Source organism: Chiroxiphia lanceolata, chromosome 4 (assembly GCF_009829145.1).
Source record: "Chiroxiphia lanceolata isolate bChiLan1 chromosome 4, bChiLan1.pri, whole genome shotgun sequence".
NCBI lineage: Eukaryota > Metazoa > Chordata > Aves > Passeriformes > Pipridae > Chiroxiphia > Chiroxiphia lanceolata.
The window spans coordinates 53254678-53275655 of record NC_045640.1 but is presented as its reverse complement, the minus strand read 5'-3'; the positions used below and the strand labels follow the sequence as shown (position 1 = coordinate 53275655).

General features: G+C 42.4%; 1 protein-coding gene and 1 long non-coding RNA gene across 2 annotated transcripts in view; both read right to left on the bottom strand.

Moving 5' to 3' along the window:
- UNC5C (unc-5 netrin receptor C) overlaps positions 1-5309 on the bottom strand; it is a 257765-nt gene extending 252456 nt beyond the window's left edge. The window contains exons 1-2 of the mRNA XM_032686686.1: positions 5243-5309; positions 3082-3831 (exon numbers count right to left, since the gene is read on the bottom strand). Of these exons, the coding sequence (XP_032542577.1) occupies positions 3082-3831; positions 5243-5309 (817 nt within the window). The remainder of the gene's footprint in view (positions 1-3081; positions 3832-5242) is intronic.
- A 4264-nt stretch (positions 5310-9573) lies between these two features.
- On the bottom strand, positions 9574-13125 carry LOC116786426. Its single transcript, XR_004356921.1, has 2 exons — positions 13047-13125; positions 9574-9796 (listed from the first exon to the last, which is right to left on the bottom strand). It is a non-coding gene; the product is annotated as an uncharacterized LOC116786426 (long non-coding RNA).
- Between the last annotated feature and the right edge of the window lie 7853 nt (positions 13126-20978).

Below are 20978 nucleotides of genomic sequence, written 5' to 3'. Positions count from 1 at the left end.
GAGGGGTTAAGCATAAAAAAATGCACTCTTTTATTGTACAGGAACAAATGAAACACAACCTCATTAATACGTAGTCCCTTTAGCTTTTCTATCCATCTTTTACACCACTGTTATTAACCCAGAAAGCTGTCTGAACCATGCTGGTCACTACGGATAGATAGCCTGACTCTCCCTTTTGTCCCACCTATACACCAAAAAGGTGAGAGCCACATTATAACTGGGTAACACTTTGAGAGGTGGGAAGTGGGGCAGGGTAGGAAAGCACAACAGCTGAAACCTAGTCTCTGCTGACTGAAGAGCCAAAGGAAAAGTTGCCCTTATGGAGATGGCACTGAAATGCCAGGCATGGGCACAGTTTGAGACATTTAAATTCTCATTCTGATGTAGCTCATCATAGAGGCATAGTGAATGCAGTGACATGCCAGACCAGAGTTGATTCTGGCTTGATAATCGCTCTGGCCTCATTCACACCACTTTGAGAATTAAGGTTGTCTCTATCATTGTGGCCATTTCCTGTTCTCTCCTGATAACAGCCGAAAAATACTTAGCTTCAGACAAGAATAATAAACAAAAAGCGTATTTAGGTCTGCTGAGAAGCTCACAGGAGGACAAGGGATGCAGTGATATGAATCTGCCAGGGAGCGTGGGGGGTTGGTCAGCCAACTACTCAGTTAAAAAATTCATTTTCCACCCGGCAATGAAAAGGAAAGCATGAAAGCAGAAGTCCCAGCAATGCCCATAGCTTTCTTAGCCTGCTTCAAAAGATAAAGATAGTTCGGGAATGGAGATGAAACATATATGTTTTTAAACATATAAATAAAACAGAGGGAAAACTTTGCCCAGTGCTATATGATGAGGAAACTTCCTGAAGAGGGCATAGTTAAACTGTTGATTCATTGCCTCGCTGAAGCACCACATACACACATATATGAAGATCCCCACTGCACACTCCAAGCAGAAAATCCCTCAGCTCTGGGAAAAATGCCAAACCTGCACCCAAATTCTGTGCCTGGTCCTAGCAAATGGAAAATATAAATAAAAGTAAACATGGAAAAACAAGCCCAAGACAAATAGCTATATCCCTCCAACATTCCCTGGATTTTCCACTGTGTTGCGGAAGTTTATCACACGTTGCACATTGGGAAGTGTTGCTGAAGAGCTCTCTGTCCCTTTCTGGGTAGGTGAGCACACCTGTGTCCTGTTACAGGTCCCACACATGAGTTGCCCTCTGCAGTGCAGGCACAAGGGGCCTGGCTCCTCTCCCCTCATGGCATTTCTGGCACAGAGCGTTGTGTTACGGAGGATAAGTGTGGAAAGGAGAAAACCACCCGAGAGTGTGAGGTATGCCCTGTGGCACTGAGATGAGCACTCTGAAACAGCCCAACGCAGGGGGTCCTCTCTTCCCCACTCAGGCCATCTGTCATGCAACCTCCCATATCCTGCTAGCAGAGCAGGCAGGCTCCTTTCCACTCCAGGTCCAACTATCTGAACGGATGTTCTTCAACACCCCCCATCTACACAGACTGATATGTACTGACATCTAGGTCTACATGCACATGGTACTATTAAAAGCTTTAAATACAAAACATCAAACCTGTCCTATCTTGAACATGAAACCAACCAGGGAAAGGGAACAGTATGTAAGACACAGATGAAACGTGGCACAATGCATAGGACATTTTTGTACTTTCATTCTCTGCTACCCCCTTTTATGACCAGATTTCTGATCTTCCTATGAGATAAATGCCTGGTATGAGCAAGAGGATGTGACTCTGAGGATGGAGTAAGTATCCGTAGGAAATGGATTAACACCGTTCCATGCACAGACATGATTTTCAGTGCATCCAGCCCACCAGCAGCAAGCCTACAGCTCCCAAAAGCCTGCCAGGGGCACTGAGACACAAAGCAACCAGTACTGCCACTGCTCTCCTGTCAGAAAGGCTACACAGAAGAGTGCACTTTGTAATGGCTAGGTGAGAGCACAGAGTCAGATCTGTGCAGTTTTCACAAGTGCCTCTCCACAGAAATGATGTGGGGAAAACCCAAGCATTCTTACACTTGCATTATGCTAGCAAGTCTAAATCAAAACTCTGGTGCGTATTATTACTTCTTGGTTACATATATGGACAAAGAAAACCCAAAACCAAACAGCTTCTTAAAATCCCTTTTCTCTTGTTAGCCGTATAACTGAGATGTCCAAGTCCTTTAGCAAACCCACACATCCTTGCCGTATGCAGCTCTGCCCACATACAGCAACAACCTTTTCTCTCTCCAGTCCACCACAAAAGCAACACATTTCCACATTAAGTCTAACTTCTGGGAAGAAAGAAGAAAAGCACCGAGAAAGTTTGTCCAGCATCAGCTCGCAGGAGAAAAGCCTCCTGCTGTGGCTGTCTGCCGGGTGGGTGCCACACTGAGACAGGGTTCTTTGTGCTGCTCTCAAACATCTCTAAACACGCACGAGAATCAGGACATTGTCACTTGGAAGAGGGATTATACAAGGGCCACAGGGAAAGCAGATCTAGATGTACTCCAGAATCCCCGACACGGGAGGGGAAACAAAATCCCAAAACATAAACACAGAAACATGGTAACTCCCTTCGGGTATATCATGTTCTAGGCAGGAAGAGGAGGGCGTGGGGGCGATGAGGGGTTCAAGAATGACCGTCGGATGCAGAGCCCCGGGGCACGGCTGCGCCGCTGCCGCGGGATACCCGCCCCGCACCTGCCTTTCCCACGCACCTTGCCCAGCCCTCCAGCGCGCACCGGCGCCGCTCTCCCGCCCCGGAGCGCTGTCGGCGGGGCTCCTTCGGCCCCAACTTCCCCCTCCGCTCCCCGTGCCCCACTTGAGGACAGAGTGCAGGGAAACGCCTGTCCCGGCCAGGCTAAGCACCGGCTGAACCGACTCGGCCAGGTGAAGCCGGACCCCGGCGGGGTCGTGCATGCGGGGGGACATGCACTGTTTGCACATACAAACATGGGGGGGGGGGGAAGTACAGGGATAAATTCGCATATCTAGCCCGCACGCGGAGGGACGCCCCGACCCTTATCCACCCATCAATCCACCATCCATCGCCTTACCTTGCGGCCGCGGAGCCGGGGCGGCTGGCCCCCCAGGACGGCCAGGGCGGGAGCACCACGGTCTGCAGCAGGGTATCCCAGTCCCAGCCCGCAGCGGGCCGCCGTCCCCTCCAGCCCCTTCCCCATGGCCGGGGCAGAGCGGGGCAGTCCGCGCCTGAGCCGCGGAGCTTTCCTGTAACCGCCTGTCCGGCCCCGTCCCACCGCCGGGCGCGGAGCGGCGCGGAGCCCCGGCGGGGCGCTCAGGGGGCGCGGGGGGCGGCGGGGCGAGGGGCTGCGCTCGTACCGGGGGCACAGTGGGCGCTGCATGGCCCCGCGGAGGGGCGCGGAGCCGGCGGAGCGCTGCTTTCTCCCGCGGGCGGCTCGGCGCTGCTGCCTCCACCCCGGGGGTGGGCGGGGCCGGGGACGGGGCCGGGGCTGGGGAGAAGGGGCTGCGCCGGCCGCCTGCGATAAAATGCGAGCTGGAGCGAGCAGCGGACCCAGAGGAAGGGGGCGGGGGAGGCTGGAGCCACCCGCCGCAGAACCGGCCCCCTTTCGCCTCCCCCGCCCGCGCCCCTGCGCGGCACACCCGCGGGCACACTCGCGCGCGGATGCTGGTGCACACACGTGCGCGCCCCGCACACGCACGAACACGCGCTCGCACCCCCGCCCCAGCCCGCCCCGGCGGTACGGCCGGGAGCAGAGGCGGGAGCCGGGGCTGCGCTAGCCGGACCCCTCCACATCGCCTCCTTCTTCCCCACTGTTCCCGTGGGCCTGACACCCCCACACACGCACCTACAGGGCTCTGGAGGACCGGGACATCTTTAGGGGGCCATAAAATGCAGGGTGGGGGAGCCCCGCGCCGGCCGGGCGTCACCCGTCTTCTCCCGCAAGCAGCAGGGTAGAGGGCAGGGGGAGAGAGCGAGCGCCAGGAGAGCTGTTGGAGAACCCACCATCCCTGGGAAACGTCTCGCCGTTTGTCCTCCAGCGCCTCTCTCTTAAGGCTGGGGTCAGTCCCTGCCAGACCTTACCCTTCCGCCCCTAAAAAGCTGTCTCCTGGCCTCTACTCTCACCACGTACTCACCAGATCTCACTCAGTGGGGTAGCAGTGCCTACACCTCGGGTTTGCTGTTCAGCCAAGGCTCGATTTGGTTTTACTGTTCCTTTCTAGGGCTTGGGTTTTTTCTCTTTTTTAATGGTTTGGGGTTTTGTTGGGGCTTTTACGTTTGTTTTGGGGTTTTCATTGGGTTTTTCTTTTTTGAAGTTGTCCTTCCCTTTGCAGGGCCAAGGCAGCCTGTCTGCAGCCATTAGCAGATCCAGCACCTCACACACCAGGTGTGTCAATGCCAGGGGCTGTTGCTCCGCAGCCCTCCCCACACCATAGTACTCCAAGGAAGGTTGCCTTCTTCAGCCCAGCAGTTCCCTCAAAGCCGGGCTGCGTGAGAGACAGGAGCGCTCTTTTCCTCGGAGGCGCGGCTGGGATCTTCCCAGTCACTCTGGCTTTGCCTTCCCCTCCCCCGCCCCTTCCACACCAGAAAACAGTTACCCCTTGCTGATGCTGCAGGAGGGTTTCCCGGAGGCCACGGGAGCTGCCTGTCTCCAGGGAGGCTCTGTCCCACCTGCCCCCTGACTTTAACGCCCTTCCCAGGGAATTACCCAGACTGTTCCCATCTCAGGGTCTGGGGGGCAGCATTTTTTTCTCCTACACAGCAGCTTACACAAAGCTGCAGTGTGATAGGAAAGCAAAGGGTCTTTGGTTTGGTTTTTTTGTTGGTGGTGGTTGTTTGTTTGTTTGTTGCCTTTTTTTTTTTTTTGTGTAGGCACAGAGCAAGAAAAAAGGGCAATTATTGTTCTGGGCAGCATACCTGGGCATGCCTGGAAGGTGCCCCAAGTAGGCTGTGTTTCAAGCCCAACAGGCTGATTTACCCAGTAACTGTTAGCAGTACTCTCCAACTGGAGCACTCTACCTCTGCATCTCCTGCCTGTACTACATCCTTTAAGGGGGTGAGTCCCATCAGCTTTGAACAATACAGCATAGTTTAGGAAATATAAAGGCTCCGCCAAAATCCACAAGTAAATTCTAAGGCTGTATAAGTGGTGAAAAGGAAACTCTCAACTTGTAACCATGTTCAAAGGGGAATGTGAGTCCTGAACAAGAGCTTTTCTGGTTGCAGGCATTCCCTACAGCGATCCCTGGCTCCATACTCCCTAGCCTTTAGGCTCAGGTTGGTAGTCAACAGAACATTCCCCATGTACGATATCCATTTGCCAGTTTTGCTGTAACTCCGTAAACTGGTAGCATCTCTCTTTTTTGGGGTATTTCTTTCCCCTATGCTAGGGGAAACTTTTCAGAGGCAAGAGAGAGGCCCCTGAAAGATGTCACACATGGAAGATGTATTCATTGCAGCATCAGCTGACGGGCACATCTATTGCCACAAGGGATGAGAGGGAGGGCTTGCTTCTCCATTAATCGGAGTTAATTTATTTTGATGTTTTGGAGCTTCCCAGGAGTAATACCTATAGTTCCAGACTTAGTTTCTAGTTAGTAGCTCAGTGACCTCATTAAATAAGTCCATCCCAATTTCAAAATATGTCCCTGCAGCCCTGCCAGGGATCCCTGGTGGCTGCCAACCTGTCAGCCTCTCTGCCCTGGAGAAGGTGCAAGGGGGAGCATTGCTGCTGTGACAGAAGTGATGGCACAGGGACCACAAGCTCTCAGCTTAGGGAGAAAGAAAGTCTTTTTTCCAGTACCCAAGGTGTGGTGGACAATGGAGGAACAAAGGTACTCCAGCCTGAGGTGTTCAGCAATCACTTTTCTACTGGAAATGGGTATACCTTGACCTGGAGAAGATGGTTGAAGCAACAGCAACAAATAACTAGATAGGGATCTTCTCTGGAAAATATTCTTTCAACTCTTTTTATGCTCTGTTATGTGTAAGAAAGGGCATCCAGGGATGCTCCCTGTGTCTGCATCACTGAGCTTTCTCAGTGATCCAATATCTCTAACAAACAACACCTGTGACTGGGCCAGCCCTAATGCCACTGCAATGGATTTTGCCTATTCAGGAGCAAGCCTGTCCAAGAGCTCTTTATTTTTCTCCTTATGAGATAAACAGAATTATTATCTCAGCTTAATAAACTTGATATTTGACACCAGAGTTAAAGGACTGATATAATTTAGGGATATGGGATTAGAAAGTGCAAATTTCCTGGATTTATTCCAAAAGTTGTTGTTTGGTTTTTGTTTTTGTTTTTTTTTTCCCCTGATAGAACCTGGCTGGGGAGGTATTTTCCAGCTGTTAGAAAAGTCTGTGACTTAAAAGTACATGTAATGTATCTTTTTGTCAGCTTTAATGTCCTTAAAAATCACTCCATACCCTTCATAAACTCATCTGAAGCAAATATTAATCTCCAGTTTTTGTACTTGGACAGAAATATCAAGTGTCAAAGAGTTTGCATTGGAAAGTGGCTTAAGTAGCCTAACAGGTGTCACCTTCACTAGGTTTCCAGGTAAGTTCAAGAAATCACAAATCCAAATTACATAGCCACAGTAAATGACTATAAAATCTAGAGTAACATTTAAAAAGTTTCTGTGTAACTTGTGTAGTGGTAAATTTGATTTCAGTGCATTTTCTTGCCCAAGCATCTGGAGTTGCAAAACCATCAATGAGAAGGTATATTGCATTTGAAAAGTCCTATCAGCTTTCATATTTAATATTGTGAATAGTAGTATAGGTACCAGGTTTTTCTCTAGATGTTTTCTTAGGATTCTCTACATTTGTAATGATTTATACAAACCTTAATGTAATTACAGAACTCAAGGGAAATTTATATTTGCTTGTGTTACAGTGGCACAGCTCAGGACCATGTTGCAGCAGGTAATAAACAAAGAATCACAGAGTCAATTAGGTTGGAAAAGACTCCTGAGATCAAGTCCAACCCTTGACTGATCACCACCTTTTCCACTAGACCATGGCACTAAGTGCCACATCCAGTCATTTCTTGAACACCTCCAATGATAGTGACTCCACTACCTCCCTGAGCAGTCCATTCCAATGTTTAAGAACCCTTTCCATGAAGAAATTCCTGCTAACGTCCAACCTGAACCTCCCTTGGCACAGCTAGAGGCTATGTCCTCTCATCCTGTCACTAGTTGCCTGGGAGAAGAGGCTGATCTCCACTAATGAAGTAGTATACTTCAATAAAGGACTAATATTAAAAACAATTCCAGAGAGTAAAATATATTTTGTAATGCTTAGACCCAGGTAATCTGCATCAAACTTTTTGAATCATCCCATTATTTATCTGAAAGGAAAGAAAACAGTACAAAACTACATGGGCATCTGCCACATCTGAGTGAATTATGTGCTGGCATTCTATGCCTTATGGAGAGATGAACTAGAAAATTTGGAGGTCTGGGTGTTCTAATGTCATGGTACCCAAGAGTCACAATCTTCATTGTTATCCCAGAACATATTTCCTTCCAAAACAGTGGTTTAAATGGCAGCTGATTATAGAGAGTTTTCAGGAGTAACTTTGACTCAAAGGAATATAACAGTTTCTTAACGTATTCCTCTACAGTATACTGCATCAAACCAGATCCAGTCAGACAAAAATGGTAAAGCCTGATTCCAACCAGTTCAAACTGGCTCAAACTGCTTCCAACTGGTTTAAACTGATTCAAAAGAGTTCTGCCTGGTTCAAAGCATTTTAAACCAATTCAAACCAGACCAAGCCAGTTAAAACAGGATCAAAGTGGTTCCAACGTATTCAAACCAGTCTAAACTGGATCAAACTGGTTCCAACTGGTTCAAGTGCCTTGATACTCATTGAAAAGAGTTCCAAAATTTGATTGATGACTTTGCAGCAGAGGTACTAAGGTCTCCTGTGCTATGCACGACTTCAGCAAAGCTGGTTTGAACAAGGAAAAGAATCTTTCCTGTGCATTGATAATTCCAAGTAAGATTCATTAGCCCATCCTCTCACTGAGCGCTGTGTTCTTGGCACATACCGTCACCTCTGTCCAACCAATCTGAGGACTCATTAGGAACACAAACATCAACAAGGGATGCATATTCAGGTTACACATCAGGTGATTATGATAGTCAAGATGCTCTCAGCTACTGAGATACACCTAAAGCAGCATGGTGTATTTGAGAGAGGGCTGTATTTTGCACGCTCCTTCACTAGCTGTTTGCGGTGGCACGTGGCATGCACACCTGCTTTTGGCTGTGCCATTACCCCAGGCTCTACCATGCTGTTCTTATTTTATGGCAGAGCCCAGCACTATGCAATCCAAAAAGCAGGTGTGTGACAAACCTCTCACTTCACTGACATACATACCCCAATCCATCAAGTACTGCATTTTTCTCTCACGGTTTAGATAGGCAATTACTTCCTCTGTGGTTGCTGTGTGTTATACCATGTATCAGCAAATGAAACTACCCTTTTGATATCTTACATTTCAAGAGCAACACAACCTCATTTCAAGTAAAAACTTCTGAGCATTTTTTTCATGCTGGGAATAACTATTTGTGGTGGAACTGTGGTCCGAGGAAAATTTCTTTCATACCTACTGAAATCTAATAAAACAACTGATTGTGTTTCCGCTTCCAAAATCACTACTTTGTCTGCTTATTTCTGGAATCAGATCTTCCAAATTTCCTCTCTTACTTATGAATTACAGTTATGTGCTAAATTTTCAGTCTTGACATTATATTAGCAAGTCCATGGGTCAGCATATATGTTAATAGTGCCCACTTAAGCAGTTTAAACAATGTTTCACCTCATAGCAACCATCACTCTAGAACTGTGCTGAATCACCATATGGAAGACCATATTGTCCTGCTCCTGATGCCATTTGAGGTGCACAGCTCCCATTTGTTTAATAAATTAACAATTTAACAATTAACAACTCTGTTGTCCTCACCATTCTTTCTAAGAGCTTGGGTTTTCATAATATCTGATGTGGACCTTCTTGAACTAAAGTAATTATACTAAAGGTAGGGCCAAATTCTGTCTCTGTATACATGCTAGATATTGTGCATAACATCCTGTTGTAATTCCTGCAAGAGGATGCTGCAATCTCAGCTCAGGACTTGTTCACCTAGGGGAGAAAGGTTAAAAATTCAAAAGTGTTTTAAGTCTCACTTTCAGTAGTCAGGGGTATCATATTTTGAATGACAACAGGACTTAGGCTTCTTGCCCATTTTTGAAATCTGTGTCCTCCAGCTACAGCCAAATAATGCAGCCAAAGAGCTTTTTCTTTCATATGAATTGTCTGTAAACAGATCACAAATTTCTTATTTATTTATTCTCTCTTCACATTTGTTTGGTGAATATTTTCTCTGAACATCTCCTGAGCTGTGGCTCATTCATGCACAATTCATCATGAGCATTTGAAGTCCAGTATTCAAACTATTTTCCTTATTCCAATGGAATGATACCATATGAAAACATTTCCCATCTACAAATATTCTGTAACAAAAAACAAAAAACCCCAAACAAACAAACAAAAAACGTGATCATTTTAATCTCTATCTGCCTGGAAATTCACTGCAAAAATACAAAAGGTGAGACCTACTGTCAGTTCCTATTTGTTGGGACCTGAGGCGAGCGTTGCCCTCGCTGTTTCTGAAGGCAGCTCCGGTGGCGACAGGCGGCTGAGCGATTGCGGTGCCTCCCAGCAGAGGGAGATATGATACATCGACTCCGGCCCCGGCTGCACAGCTCTCAGTCTCTGCAATAGATCGATGAGTCATGAATGTTTTAGGAACATGTCAGAGTCCCATGGCTTCTCATTATCTAAGCATTTTATCTGAGTAAAAACCTCTTTTAGGCCTGTCCCTGATAGCTGCATCATCCTATACCAGATTTCATCAGTCTCCATCTTCAGCTGAGGTGAAGGACATGAATAACTTGATATATTCAGTCTGTTGCACAACAACATATTCCTCTCTCCCTCTCCACTCACAATTATTTTTTGTAGCATTGTAACTACATATCTACCTTTAAGTTGAATACTGATGTGACTGACAGGTCTCAGTCTGGCCCCAGGATCATCAGATTCCACTGAATTTGGTTCTCTCTTTTGTTTGACAAGTACTAATTGCTGATTTTCCAGTTCAGGGTATGATGTCTCCAAATTTCTTTACCAGTGTCACAAAAATTCTTTCTCCGATGCTACCTCACTGCCCACCTCTGCCTTTGTGTTTTCTCCCTGCCTTAGGTACCATGAGATAATAACATAATTGCTTTTGGGATCTTTGTTTCAAATTCTCTCTGTAGGTATGTACACTGGGTTTCTCTTACTCTATATATTATTTTATGGATTCTCTTCCCTGATACACTTTGCAGAAAGTGACATTTGAAATAAGTATAATTACAAATTTATTAAACCACTTCTTAAGGGAGGAAACTGATAGCATGCAGAAAGAAATACTAAAGAAGAATAAGGAAACTGTCTGGCAAAATAAGAAGATGTAGGTTCTATGAAGAAATATACTTTCTGACAAAATTAACTGTTAATGTAGTATTTTGGTGCTCTACAATAACATCAAACTTACACACAGACCTATGTAACATTCATCTGTCTTCTAGATAAAAAAAAAATGCATAATTTTAATTGTTACGGATTTGCTTTATAGTTCAATATATTTGTAGTTTCATACATGAACTATTTTGTGAAAACATATCACATTAAGCAAAGTATGGGAGTTTGAGTACATGGCAATGGCCCCAGCCTTCCCATTTCTATCTACTTTGTGAGGAAAACCGACTACAACAAAAACAAAGAACCTTAATTTGTATGTTTGGGTTTTTTCCCCTTTTCATTTTGAATTTTGACAAACTACTCCGTTGTACAGTGCATTTGAAGTGCAACTCTCCCCATTAGCTGCTCTACTGCATTTACTCCTGCCAATGTGTAACTGAATAATATTTTTTTTACTCCACAGAAAGAAGCTTTCATAGGGAGAACCTCAAATTTCTGACCAGCATCTGACAATAGGAGAAAATCTGTTGTAATGCCTGTAATGGAAGCCTAGTTGTGCGTTTTCAGTCTTTTCTCTCCTGGCCTCTTGGTGGCAGGGCAATTAGAGCTCAAATGTACAAGGGAAGTTATCCCAGTACAGTAATCAAAGCAAACATTATATAGATTTTGATTGCTTCAACAAGAATGAAGTATTTGTTAGCTGAAGTAGCTTTATTGATTCAAATGAGGAGATGTATTTATTCTGTTTTGTGAAGTGCTCCAAGCTGTATATGCATTTAATGCTTATGAACTCAGAGATGAAGGACTAGAATAGTTCTGTGTCAAGCTGTAAAAGAGAAACTGTATCACTTCCAAAATGTTTATTCTAATGTTCTTTTCAAAAGCCAGTTGTAATACTTGCAGTTATCATTATCATCTTATAAAAGACCTTTATGTTTCACAAACAGCGTGATTTGTTTAAGTCACATAATTAACAACATTCTTGACTGTTTAGTAATAATTAGTTTGTTTTCGTAGAAGTACTCTGTTTCATCTATCTGTGCAGAGGCTGAAAAATGATGGAATAACAAAAATGTTCAGTCTCAAGGCTGAAGATGAAAAGTTTATGAAAATAAAAATCACCCACAATGACAACATGTGATCCTGTTTTAAGTATGACCCTTAGCTCCTTAAAGCTCGTGCTATTCAATGCTAGAAAGTAACTTGGGTGATTTGTGTTACCACAGTAGTTTAAATTGACAGCCTTAAGGTTTTTTTTGTCTGAAGACATTATTAGTAATTCAGCTGTGCATTTCCTCGTGTGCAACACAGACAACATCAAGCAAAACTTGAAAAATAAAGAAAGGCTCCCCTTGCTTCTGAAGTCTAACCAGGATAACGTGTGTTCCTTGTAACACACCGAAAAAAAGTTTAAGTTTTGTCCCAAGAGATGTAGTTATTCTATGTCTGCTCTTATTTCAAGTGAAGTTCTGCAGAGATTTACAGAAACCAGCTCAGGCCCCTTGGGAATAAGTCCTCTATGTGAAAAACCTTGTGCCCTTTCACCTATAGGACTCTACTGTAAAGATAATAGTGAGAGCCTTTATTTTGGCCAGGGACCACTGAAGGTTATCTGCAGCTGTCTAATTTATTACCACTTCAATTCAAGACCTACGTTTTTATTCATTGTTTCTCTGATGAGTAATGTTTTGAAAGGTAACATCAAATAAATGGACCCATGGCTGTGGCCCAACAATGCTTTCTGTTATTAGATGTCTCAGTTGTTCTGTGTTCAAGGATGATTAAAGTATCTTGAACGGAGTTTCTTAGTTCATTTCATTCTATGTGCATACATAAATTAGTTGATGGTAATCTATTAATAAAAACTTAATATTCTACATTATTCTCTATAAAATGTAGCAGGTTTTTTTCTCTTTTTTCTTTTTTCTTTTTTTTTTTTTGAACTAGAACTATTTGCTCTCCTCAAGAGTCTGATAAGACATAGATTACAATACTGCCTTGATAATGGCCAAGACTTTTGCTTCCTCTGAATAACATGAACTCGAAGATGAAAAGTGATACTTTCTCTTCATAACTAATATTAGTCATTATTTAGTCTTGAGATTATTAGAACCAGTTCTGAAATGTGGAACAATAACTTACCCCTGAAAAACAGGATATGGTAAACTCTGTTTTCTTGGTCCCAACAAAGCAGTACCAGCAATCATGCTATCTGCAAGACTGACATTCCCTAAAAGCTGCTACTTCTCCAGACCACAGGAGGTAAAAAAGGGCAGAACTTGATTTTGACAAGGTTAGACCACAACAGACCTGCCCGGGGACTCATCGATTTCTCTGGAGTTGAACTGTTCCGAGTAACAACAATGCCGGCTCACTTAACGACCGCTTTGAAAAGCAGGTTTTAATGATCAAGTGACTAAGAGAGAAGGCACAGGGTGGAAGAGAGCAGACACAGGAGGGGGACAAGACAGAATTGCCAGACAGTCTCAATAGTCACAGCAAGTGGGAGTAAGTATGTTAATTATTGGAGACCTTGGATTCTTTCTGCCTGCTCTACATGTTCTCAAAAGTGTCCTGGAAGTGGAAGGCATAAATTGGAACTGAGAAAGAGTAGCATTTTGGAGGCTGCTGGCTGACTTTTTATTCTTTTAATTTTTAGCAAATAAGGAAGACTAGATTACTTTAGAAGAAAATTGAAGAATGGATCACAGTTTACAAGGATGAGCATGTGGGAGAACTGCAGGGGATGGAACACTGTAAAAGTAATAGGACATAATATATAAGCAGCAAGATCCTTTTTCTTAGAAGAATCAAATAAACAATATGATCATAACTAGGACAAGATTCACAGTTACAAGCCAAGAAAAGATTTCATGATTCTTGTTCCTCCCCACACCTCTAATATTTCAAGGATTGTCAAAATCCCTCCAGGAGTACAGAACATCTTTAGCCATTTCCCCTTTTTTTTTTTTTTTTTACTCTCCAAAAGGAATTTATTTTTCACTTAAATTTACTTTTACTCCACACATGCTTTCCGTCTTTCTCTGCAAGAAAAATCATTCTCACAGTGATGCAGCCTGCAATATGGTAGCTGGGCTACCTTTGAGTATTTGATGGAAGGTAGCACTGTAACTTTATCCATTTAGCCAGATTTTTGTGCATGGTGGAACTTTAAAAAAAAAAAAAAAAGGAGTTCAGAGAGTGCAAAGGAGTCATTGTGTAGTCTTACCCCATTTTGGCATGGGTACAGACCTTTTGTTGCCCTTTTAAGGACATTTGTCTGCCCTAGGAGTACCATGTGTCCTTAATGTTTACAAGAGAATTAAGATCACCAGTGATAGTGGTCTTAGGATCAAGAGGCAAGTCTACATTCAATACCTTGTTTATACTCCTAGCTGGTTTTCCCAGAATTAGTACACACATCAACAATTCCATAATGTATGAGTAAGATCTGTTTATTCCTTACCACGGCTTCAGCATTAATCATTTATCCTTCTCCAAATCATCAGTAAAACTCTATGCTGTGGAAAAGTACTAAAAGATGTTTAGTGTCTTGCAGCAGGATTAGGCTTAGACCTAGTCCAGATTTAACAATACCTTTTTGCACAGGGATATTACACTGCAGTACTGCTCTCTGCTCAAACATACGGAAGTTTTCCATTCAGCTGTGCCTTGCTTTCAACCAGCACTTTTGGCAAACAGATTTTTAGAGACATCCAAAGGTAATCATATATAAATTTTTGAGAACAGAAGATCATTTATGTGGTACTTTTTGCACAAATTATAGAAAAAAAATTATAATCTGTGAAGATCCCTAACATCTTGCAGTGCTGTAGAAAGCTGCAAGGCCAAGGCTAATGGAGTTTTCTTGGGTATTGGACTGCTGTCGTGCTTGTCTCTGCTGATGAGTGGCATAAGAAACTTGTGTCAGTCTGGGGCTTATGATAGGAGGAGAAAGATCTTTTTAGATCACTGCATCTAGTGGACTAGAAGTTGAGCTGCCCTTTTTTTTCCTGTCTTCTATGAAGTATTAGTACAAGGTGAACAAGGTGAACGTGATTGGTGCTAAGAGATATCAACTGGAAGAGAAAATAACAACAAATAGAACTAATATTTTTGTAGAGTTGCCTAAAATCCAGAAAAGCAGGGAAAATCTTCCATGTTTTGTCTGCTACTGGTTTCCTGAGAACTTCAGAAGATATCACTTAGTGAGCTAAGTCCTTTCATAGCTGCTGAAGTGTTATAGTAGCTTTTATAGCTACTAAAGATTGTGTGCTCATTAGCAGATTTGCCCTGCAACTACACAGCCATTGCTGCAAATCACTGTGGGGGGATGTTTTTCTGGAAACTCAAGGCCACAGTATTTGATATGGTTTTCACCTCTCATGATAACACTTTTCATTTGGACCACTTAACTCTTTGCAGTTTTTAATTTAGCTGGCCTGCAAATAGAGCTACTGTTTTCCCCACATACAGTATTTATGTTCTTTCACATTTAACCCCAACAGAATTAGTGCTAAAGGTGAACATTAAACCAAAGAATGACTCCTTTAATTATATCTGCTACTGACACAAATGTTCTTTATATCCAGAATCTCCTGCTAGTACTCTTATGAACTACCAAGTTCCTCTGGCAGGAAAGCAAGTGTTCACAAGCTTAAGGAATTCCATAGTCATTTTATTGATGGCAATTCTGTTAGTTGTGTGCTCTGAGGCTGCTGCTGGTGCAAGGTCTGGTTTGGCTAATGGATTCTGCACACAGAGCACATGTTCAAGAAGAATTCTCCAGGGAATTGAAAAATGAGCTTATACAGACACTTACCCTTATACAGACACTAGAAGAAAACAAAACAAAAGAACCCTCCAAACTTAGTACAACAATATTTATAAAGTGTGGTTCAGCCTGGATGGTGGGATATCTAGAAACTTTGCTTATATGTTTGTAACTCTGTCTAATTACAGAAAAGTTTGCTGTGAGTACCTAAACCATATGTAGATGGCTTACAGTCTTTGCTCAGACATTTCTAAAGATATGTGCCTCATGTGGTTTATCTTTTTTTGTCTGCCCCTCTGACATGCACAATCCTCAGCATAATCTCAGTGGTTTTTTTCAGGAAGATGGGGTGAGAACAGGCTGTCATTCTTGTGGAGACATTCACTCCTTTGCCCAAGCAAACTCTGCAGCCTCCAGGAAGGCAGGCAGCTGGGAGTTCCTTGGTCAATTTAAGCACTCACCATCATTAACCCCAACCACGTCTCACTCTCTCAGTGTGAAGAAAATGTGTTGCCTACCAATATTGCTTTACCCTAAGCCGTCACAACTCCCTACCAGTCTTTCAGACTCTTTGGCAGCTGCCACAGACTGAGAAACACTGACTTAGAGGACTGCTGATAGCCTAGTCTGCAAAAACCAGTACCAATTGATGGCAAAGGAAACTACACAGTTCTGCAAATCCCACATACAAAAAATCCTGGCAATTTATTTGCATGTAGATTATGGAGTAAGATCTTATGAACATATATGAAATGTGTCTGGGGGAAGTCCTTTTTGTATTAGAGAGGAACTCACACAAAAATGCTTGCCATTCTTAGAACCAAAAGTTTGTGAGTTGCCTCCTGAGAAAGCTAAAGGACAGAAGTACTTGTTGTTAGCTGTAAAGTGCCAATAGGCGTGACACAAAGAGGATTAACCATGTTAAGAGTTTGGGAACTTGAGGATGAACATTTTTTGCTCAAGCCACAAGGTCTTGTGCTTCTGGACTCTTCAGGTCATGCTTCGTCTGGATGTGTCTTAGCCAGATATTAAATTGAACTCATTTAGAAATCACAGAACTCATTAGAAATCACAGAAGGAAAGGTTGGAAGTTGATCTCACTGCCTGAAGGAGGAATAAGTAAGCCCATGTCTCAAGCACGCTTAGGAATGGCAATTAAAATCCAATTCTAATTAGCAGTACTGGATGCTACTCTAAATAAAAAGAAATGTGCAGATTTGTTGTGCAGATTCTTAGCTGCAGAAGCAGGCAAGTAGTAGACAACGTGCAAGTTAATCACTGCTGCAAGAGCAAACAGACTAGATTGTATATACAAAAAACACACACTAAAGATTTGTTTTGCAAGATGAGTTACTGTCAGACCAGACATCAAGGCTGATGTTGAGGCCAGGGCAACCTGTTTAGGCTTCAGTATCTGATTTGATTTCTGGTTAATTAGGGCTGAGAAGTTAGAAAGTTTGCAACTCTATTGCATATTCTTTACCTGCTCTGAGGAGATAAATTAGGAGAAACCCCAGGCTGTCAGTTTTCTACCTCTAATAATCATCCAATAAAAATTACAGAGAGGCATAAAGTCTCCAGCTGCCGGCTCAAACTCGTTACTGTGGGTCATGTCATCTGGAGAGCCAAAAGAAGGGAGGATCCGGGAACTCTAAGCATTAAAGGTAAATTGTCTTTTATTCAATCATTATTATTGCAAACATCAGGAGATCTGAAAACCGTGTCCCAAATAAGGCAATTATTATAAACAGGCACTGCATTTGATCCTTTCAATTTATGACCATGGTATAATACATACTTTTATTAATTTGAGCGGTGCCAGGTACTGATCCTGCATATGTCCCACCACGCAGTAACTTCAGAAATGTGACTACTGCTATTACAATTCATGTGTGTACATCCTGCAGTGTGCCTAGGGCCAAGATCCTGAAAGTTCAGCATCTAAATATCTTTTGAGATTACGGCCTACATTAAACGTAATTGAATTTGCGATACATTTTGGCATAATGCTTCCAGAAACTACACTAATAACTGTAATAATCCCTAACCTAACTGTTATAAGGGAGGGGAATCATGTTAGAATTATAAGAAACAGAAACACATGGAAATACTTAAACTGTGTCACCCAACATTATATACTGTGCTTTTTAATTGCAAGGAATCTGGGACTGCAGTGAAAAACAGCAACACTTGTGAATTTGGGCTGCCATTACTGTCACATTTTGTTGAGTACTACATTTATACACATTTTAATGGTACTCGAAATAGAATGCCAAACCTTCTCAGCTTTACTTGCTCTATAAAAAGAATATGAAGGCAAAGTCTAGAAGCAAAGGAAGGAAAAGGAAAAAAGAAAGATATGAAGAAAGAATGGAAAAAGAGGAAAAATCTATGTGTGATGCCTTTCCTGGAAGCAATTCAATGGAAATAGTAACAATAAAACTATTCTAGAAATAAAGACATATAATACACTGTTCCTAAATGAAAGTAGATCTTTTTACTACTGTAAAACATGTGAAGTGCTACCTGTCAGTAGTTAAGCATAAACCAAAGCTTTTCTCTTCATCTTCAAAACCAGAAATCTCAAAAATGGGCTAAATACAAATCCAGTGATTTTCATTAAGACAATTCTGTACAGATTTTTAAATAGCCCTTTAAAACTCTGCTTGATTAGTATTTAGGTGCAACTCTTATAATAGAGCCCCAGGCTTTCACAAGAACACATATTTCATGACTTTCTGAAGGCAATTTAATGTATTAGGAAGAAAAAGGGAAAGGAGGGAATTTATCCCAAAGATGTTTGGCTACCTTCTTACTTGTAATTCCATACAGCAATAAAATGTCTGGCAAATAAGGGGAAAAAAATTGTCCTCTTTTTTGCATATGGTGAATTGTCGAACCCATATTAATATTCATAGCCTCTCCTCTATCTCACCTTGAGCAGCTTTAACTACAACTGAAAGGCTGAGTCTAGTGCTTCAATGGAGACCTTTATCTTGGCATTAGCTTAAATTCTGCTTCATCCAAAATGGTATAAGTAAATTTGCATACACTGAACTTATAATATTAAAAAGATACGCTTTCACTTCCAAAACACTACAGTCCCTATTTCTGAGTTTATTACAACTTAATTCAACTCAACCATGACTGGGCAAACGCTGTAGAATGAGGTCTGCATACACTACTGTGATGGGTGCTGAGTTGCAGACACGGTAGATGTGAACTGGTATTTAAGATGCCTTTCAACTTGTTGGCAGCATCAGGTTTCTAAATCGTGTCTGTAAATGCAGCTTTTGAACATGTGAGGCCTAGAAATAATTCACCAATATGGGATAATTCTTATTAATTAAAATTTTTATGTCACTGCTGCACCTCTTCAAGTCATGCTAAGTTAGCCTGTCAGTTTAATCAGGGTGCAGGCAAGCTGCATATTTGGAAACTACATGGAGGAGTTATCTTTGTTTTCAGAACTTATGAAAGGAATTCCAAGATACTGACTGTAGTGTCTTGCCTTGTGTCCCTGCCTCACGGATTAACATTTTGCCTGTAATAATCATCTGAGTTCTTATTCTCTAATTTAATTTAAAGGCATATATAAAATTAAAACTTAAATAGTTCAAAGGAAAAGACTTTATCTCTCACATGGTTAATGAGAAGGCGATGATACAAATATCCAACTTAAAAATGTAACTTAAAGTTTTGTTCTCAAACATTGGAGCAACTTCAGAAGAGCACTGACTCTGCATAAACATTCAGTGATACTAAACTCTTTCTAGGTTAACACAAGGAAAGTAAAATTGTTTGAAATTCATTGGTATATGAACTAGACTTGAATTTCTTTAGCAAAAATGGGTTCCTTGCTACACTGCCTTGCAACTCAGACCTCTTATGGCAACTGTGTCACGTAAAGATGAGCTGCAAAGATTTGCACTGTAGTTGTGCTGCCTGTTAAGACAGAGTGTGTTTGTAAGGACATACAGACATGTGGAAATTTGTGATTAGGTCCTGTATCCATGCAGCAACATTAAGATTAGTGGGGCTGAACACAATTTCAGGAACTGTCCCATACATACTTCTTCATGAGCCTAGAATGCAGAAAGCTCAGGAAAAGCTCTGTAGCTATTGTGAAAACATCATCTGAGATTTTCCTTTTTCCTATGGCAAGGACATAACAGTGCCTCAAATCATCTAAATATTATTGTAATAATTGACATACTCAATTGGGAAATATACTGAATTTGCCTTGGGAAAAGAGACAGGACAAAAAGCTATTCTAATGCAATTATTTTATATGGAATGCAACAGGTCATGTAATCAACCTATATTAAGCACTGCATAATTACATTTTTTCTTTCAGATCACCAAAGCAGTGCAATAGCTGGAATATGAGAATGCCATGAGCTGAATAGAAATACAACCAAGTTCAAAAATATTTAAAATTTTATCTGAATGTATCCTACCCAGGATACATATCCTGCTGGCAGATCTGGATATGACTTTTGAACAGAAATTAACCATCCCCTTTCTTTGGTAGAAAGAATTCACAGTAGCAAGTGCTTCCCTTTGAGGGTGCAGCAACAAACCGTCTGCTAATCTTGCTTCCCTGGAGGCCCTGCAGCTGCCTTGCTCAGCACTTAGAGTAAGTTAGATAAGTGCTTATATATCACAGCGACAGGCATTATAAATATCCTGCTCGACTGTGCTTATGAAGCTGCATTAAGTCCAGTGCAATTTACATGTGCAACTGGAGGCAGAACAGTCGGTGTGGTTTTACCCGTTAACCACACATGTAGTGACCTTCCCAACCACCCAGCTAAAATGCCTGATGTCCAAAGATGCCAAGCTGACTCCTTTCTGCCAGCACCTACACGGGGAAGCACCTATGTTATCAGCAGATCTGCACTGCAGAAGTGGCTGAGTGCCTGCTCTGTGCACTATCGAGTGACATCAACAAAGACCTCAAGCTGGTAGCCTTGGGGACAATCAGCATTTCCTTGCCACTTATATTCCCAACAACTTCAGTGGGAACTCAGAGCATTTTGAGTGTCCCAGTTCCGTGCCCTGCCCAGCTGTCAGTATAAGTCTCGTGCCACACAAAATTTTGGAAACAACTCTCTGTGTTTTGCTTTTAATGTGACCTACAGTTGAGCCACTGGTGAAAGAAGCTTCAGCTCTGAGTAATCACACTGTCTGCATCAACATGATTAAGCAAGCAATACATTCAGAGCTTTGCAGATGAGATAAATTAAAGCTTTTTGTTCAATGGCATTGAATGCGTTTGAGTTAAAAAAGGGCGTATAGTGTCCCTTCAGTAACCCTGCCTTGTCATCGTGATACACCACCCTGTACTCCTGGATCAGAAAGATTAAGAGAAGCATTTACATCTTGCATTAATGGAGCAACAGATTATGGGGTTGTGCACTCTGTTACTGTTTGCTTATTTTTATTTATTTATTTATTTTACAACCTAAGAGAATCAAAGTTCCAGTGGGCTGAAGAGGATGATCTCAGCTGATGTCTGGAAGTAATTTTATAATTGCCCAGTAAGTCAGAAATGACAAAATCCACTTTTTTTTTCCCATGGTACTGAGACCACCAGTTGCTGTATTTCCTGTCATGCTCTATACTGTGTGCACTCAAGAGGCTTCTTTTCAA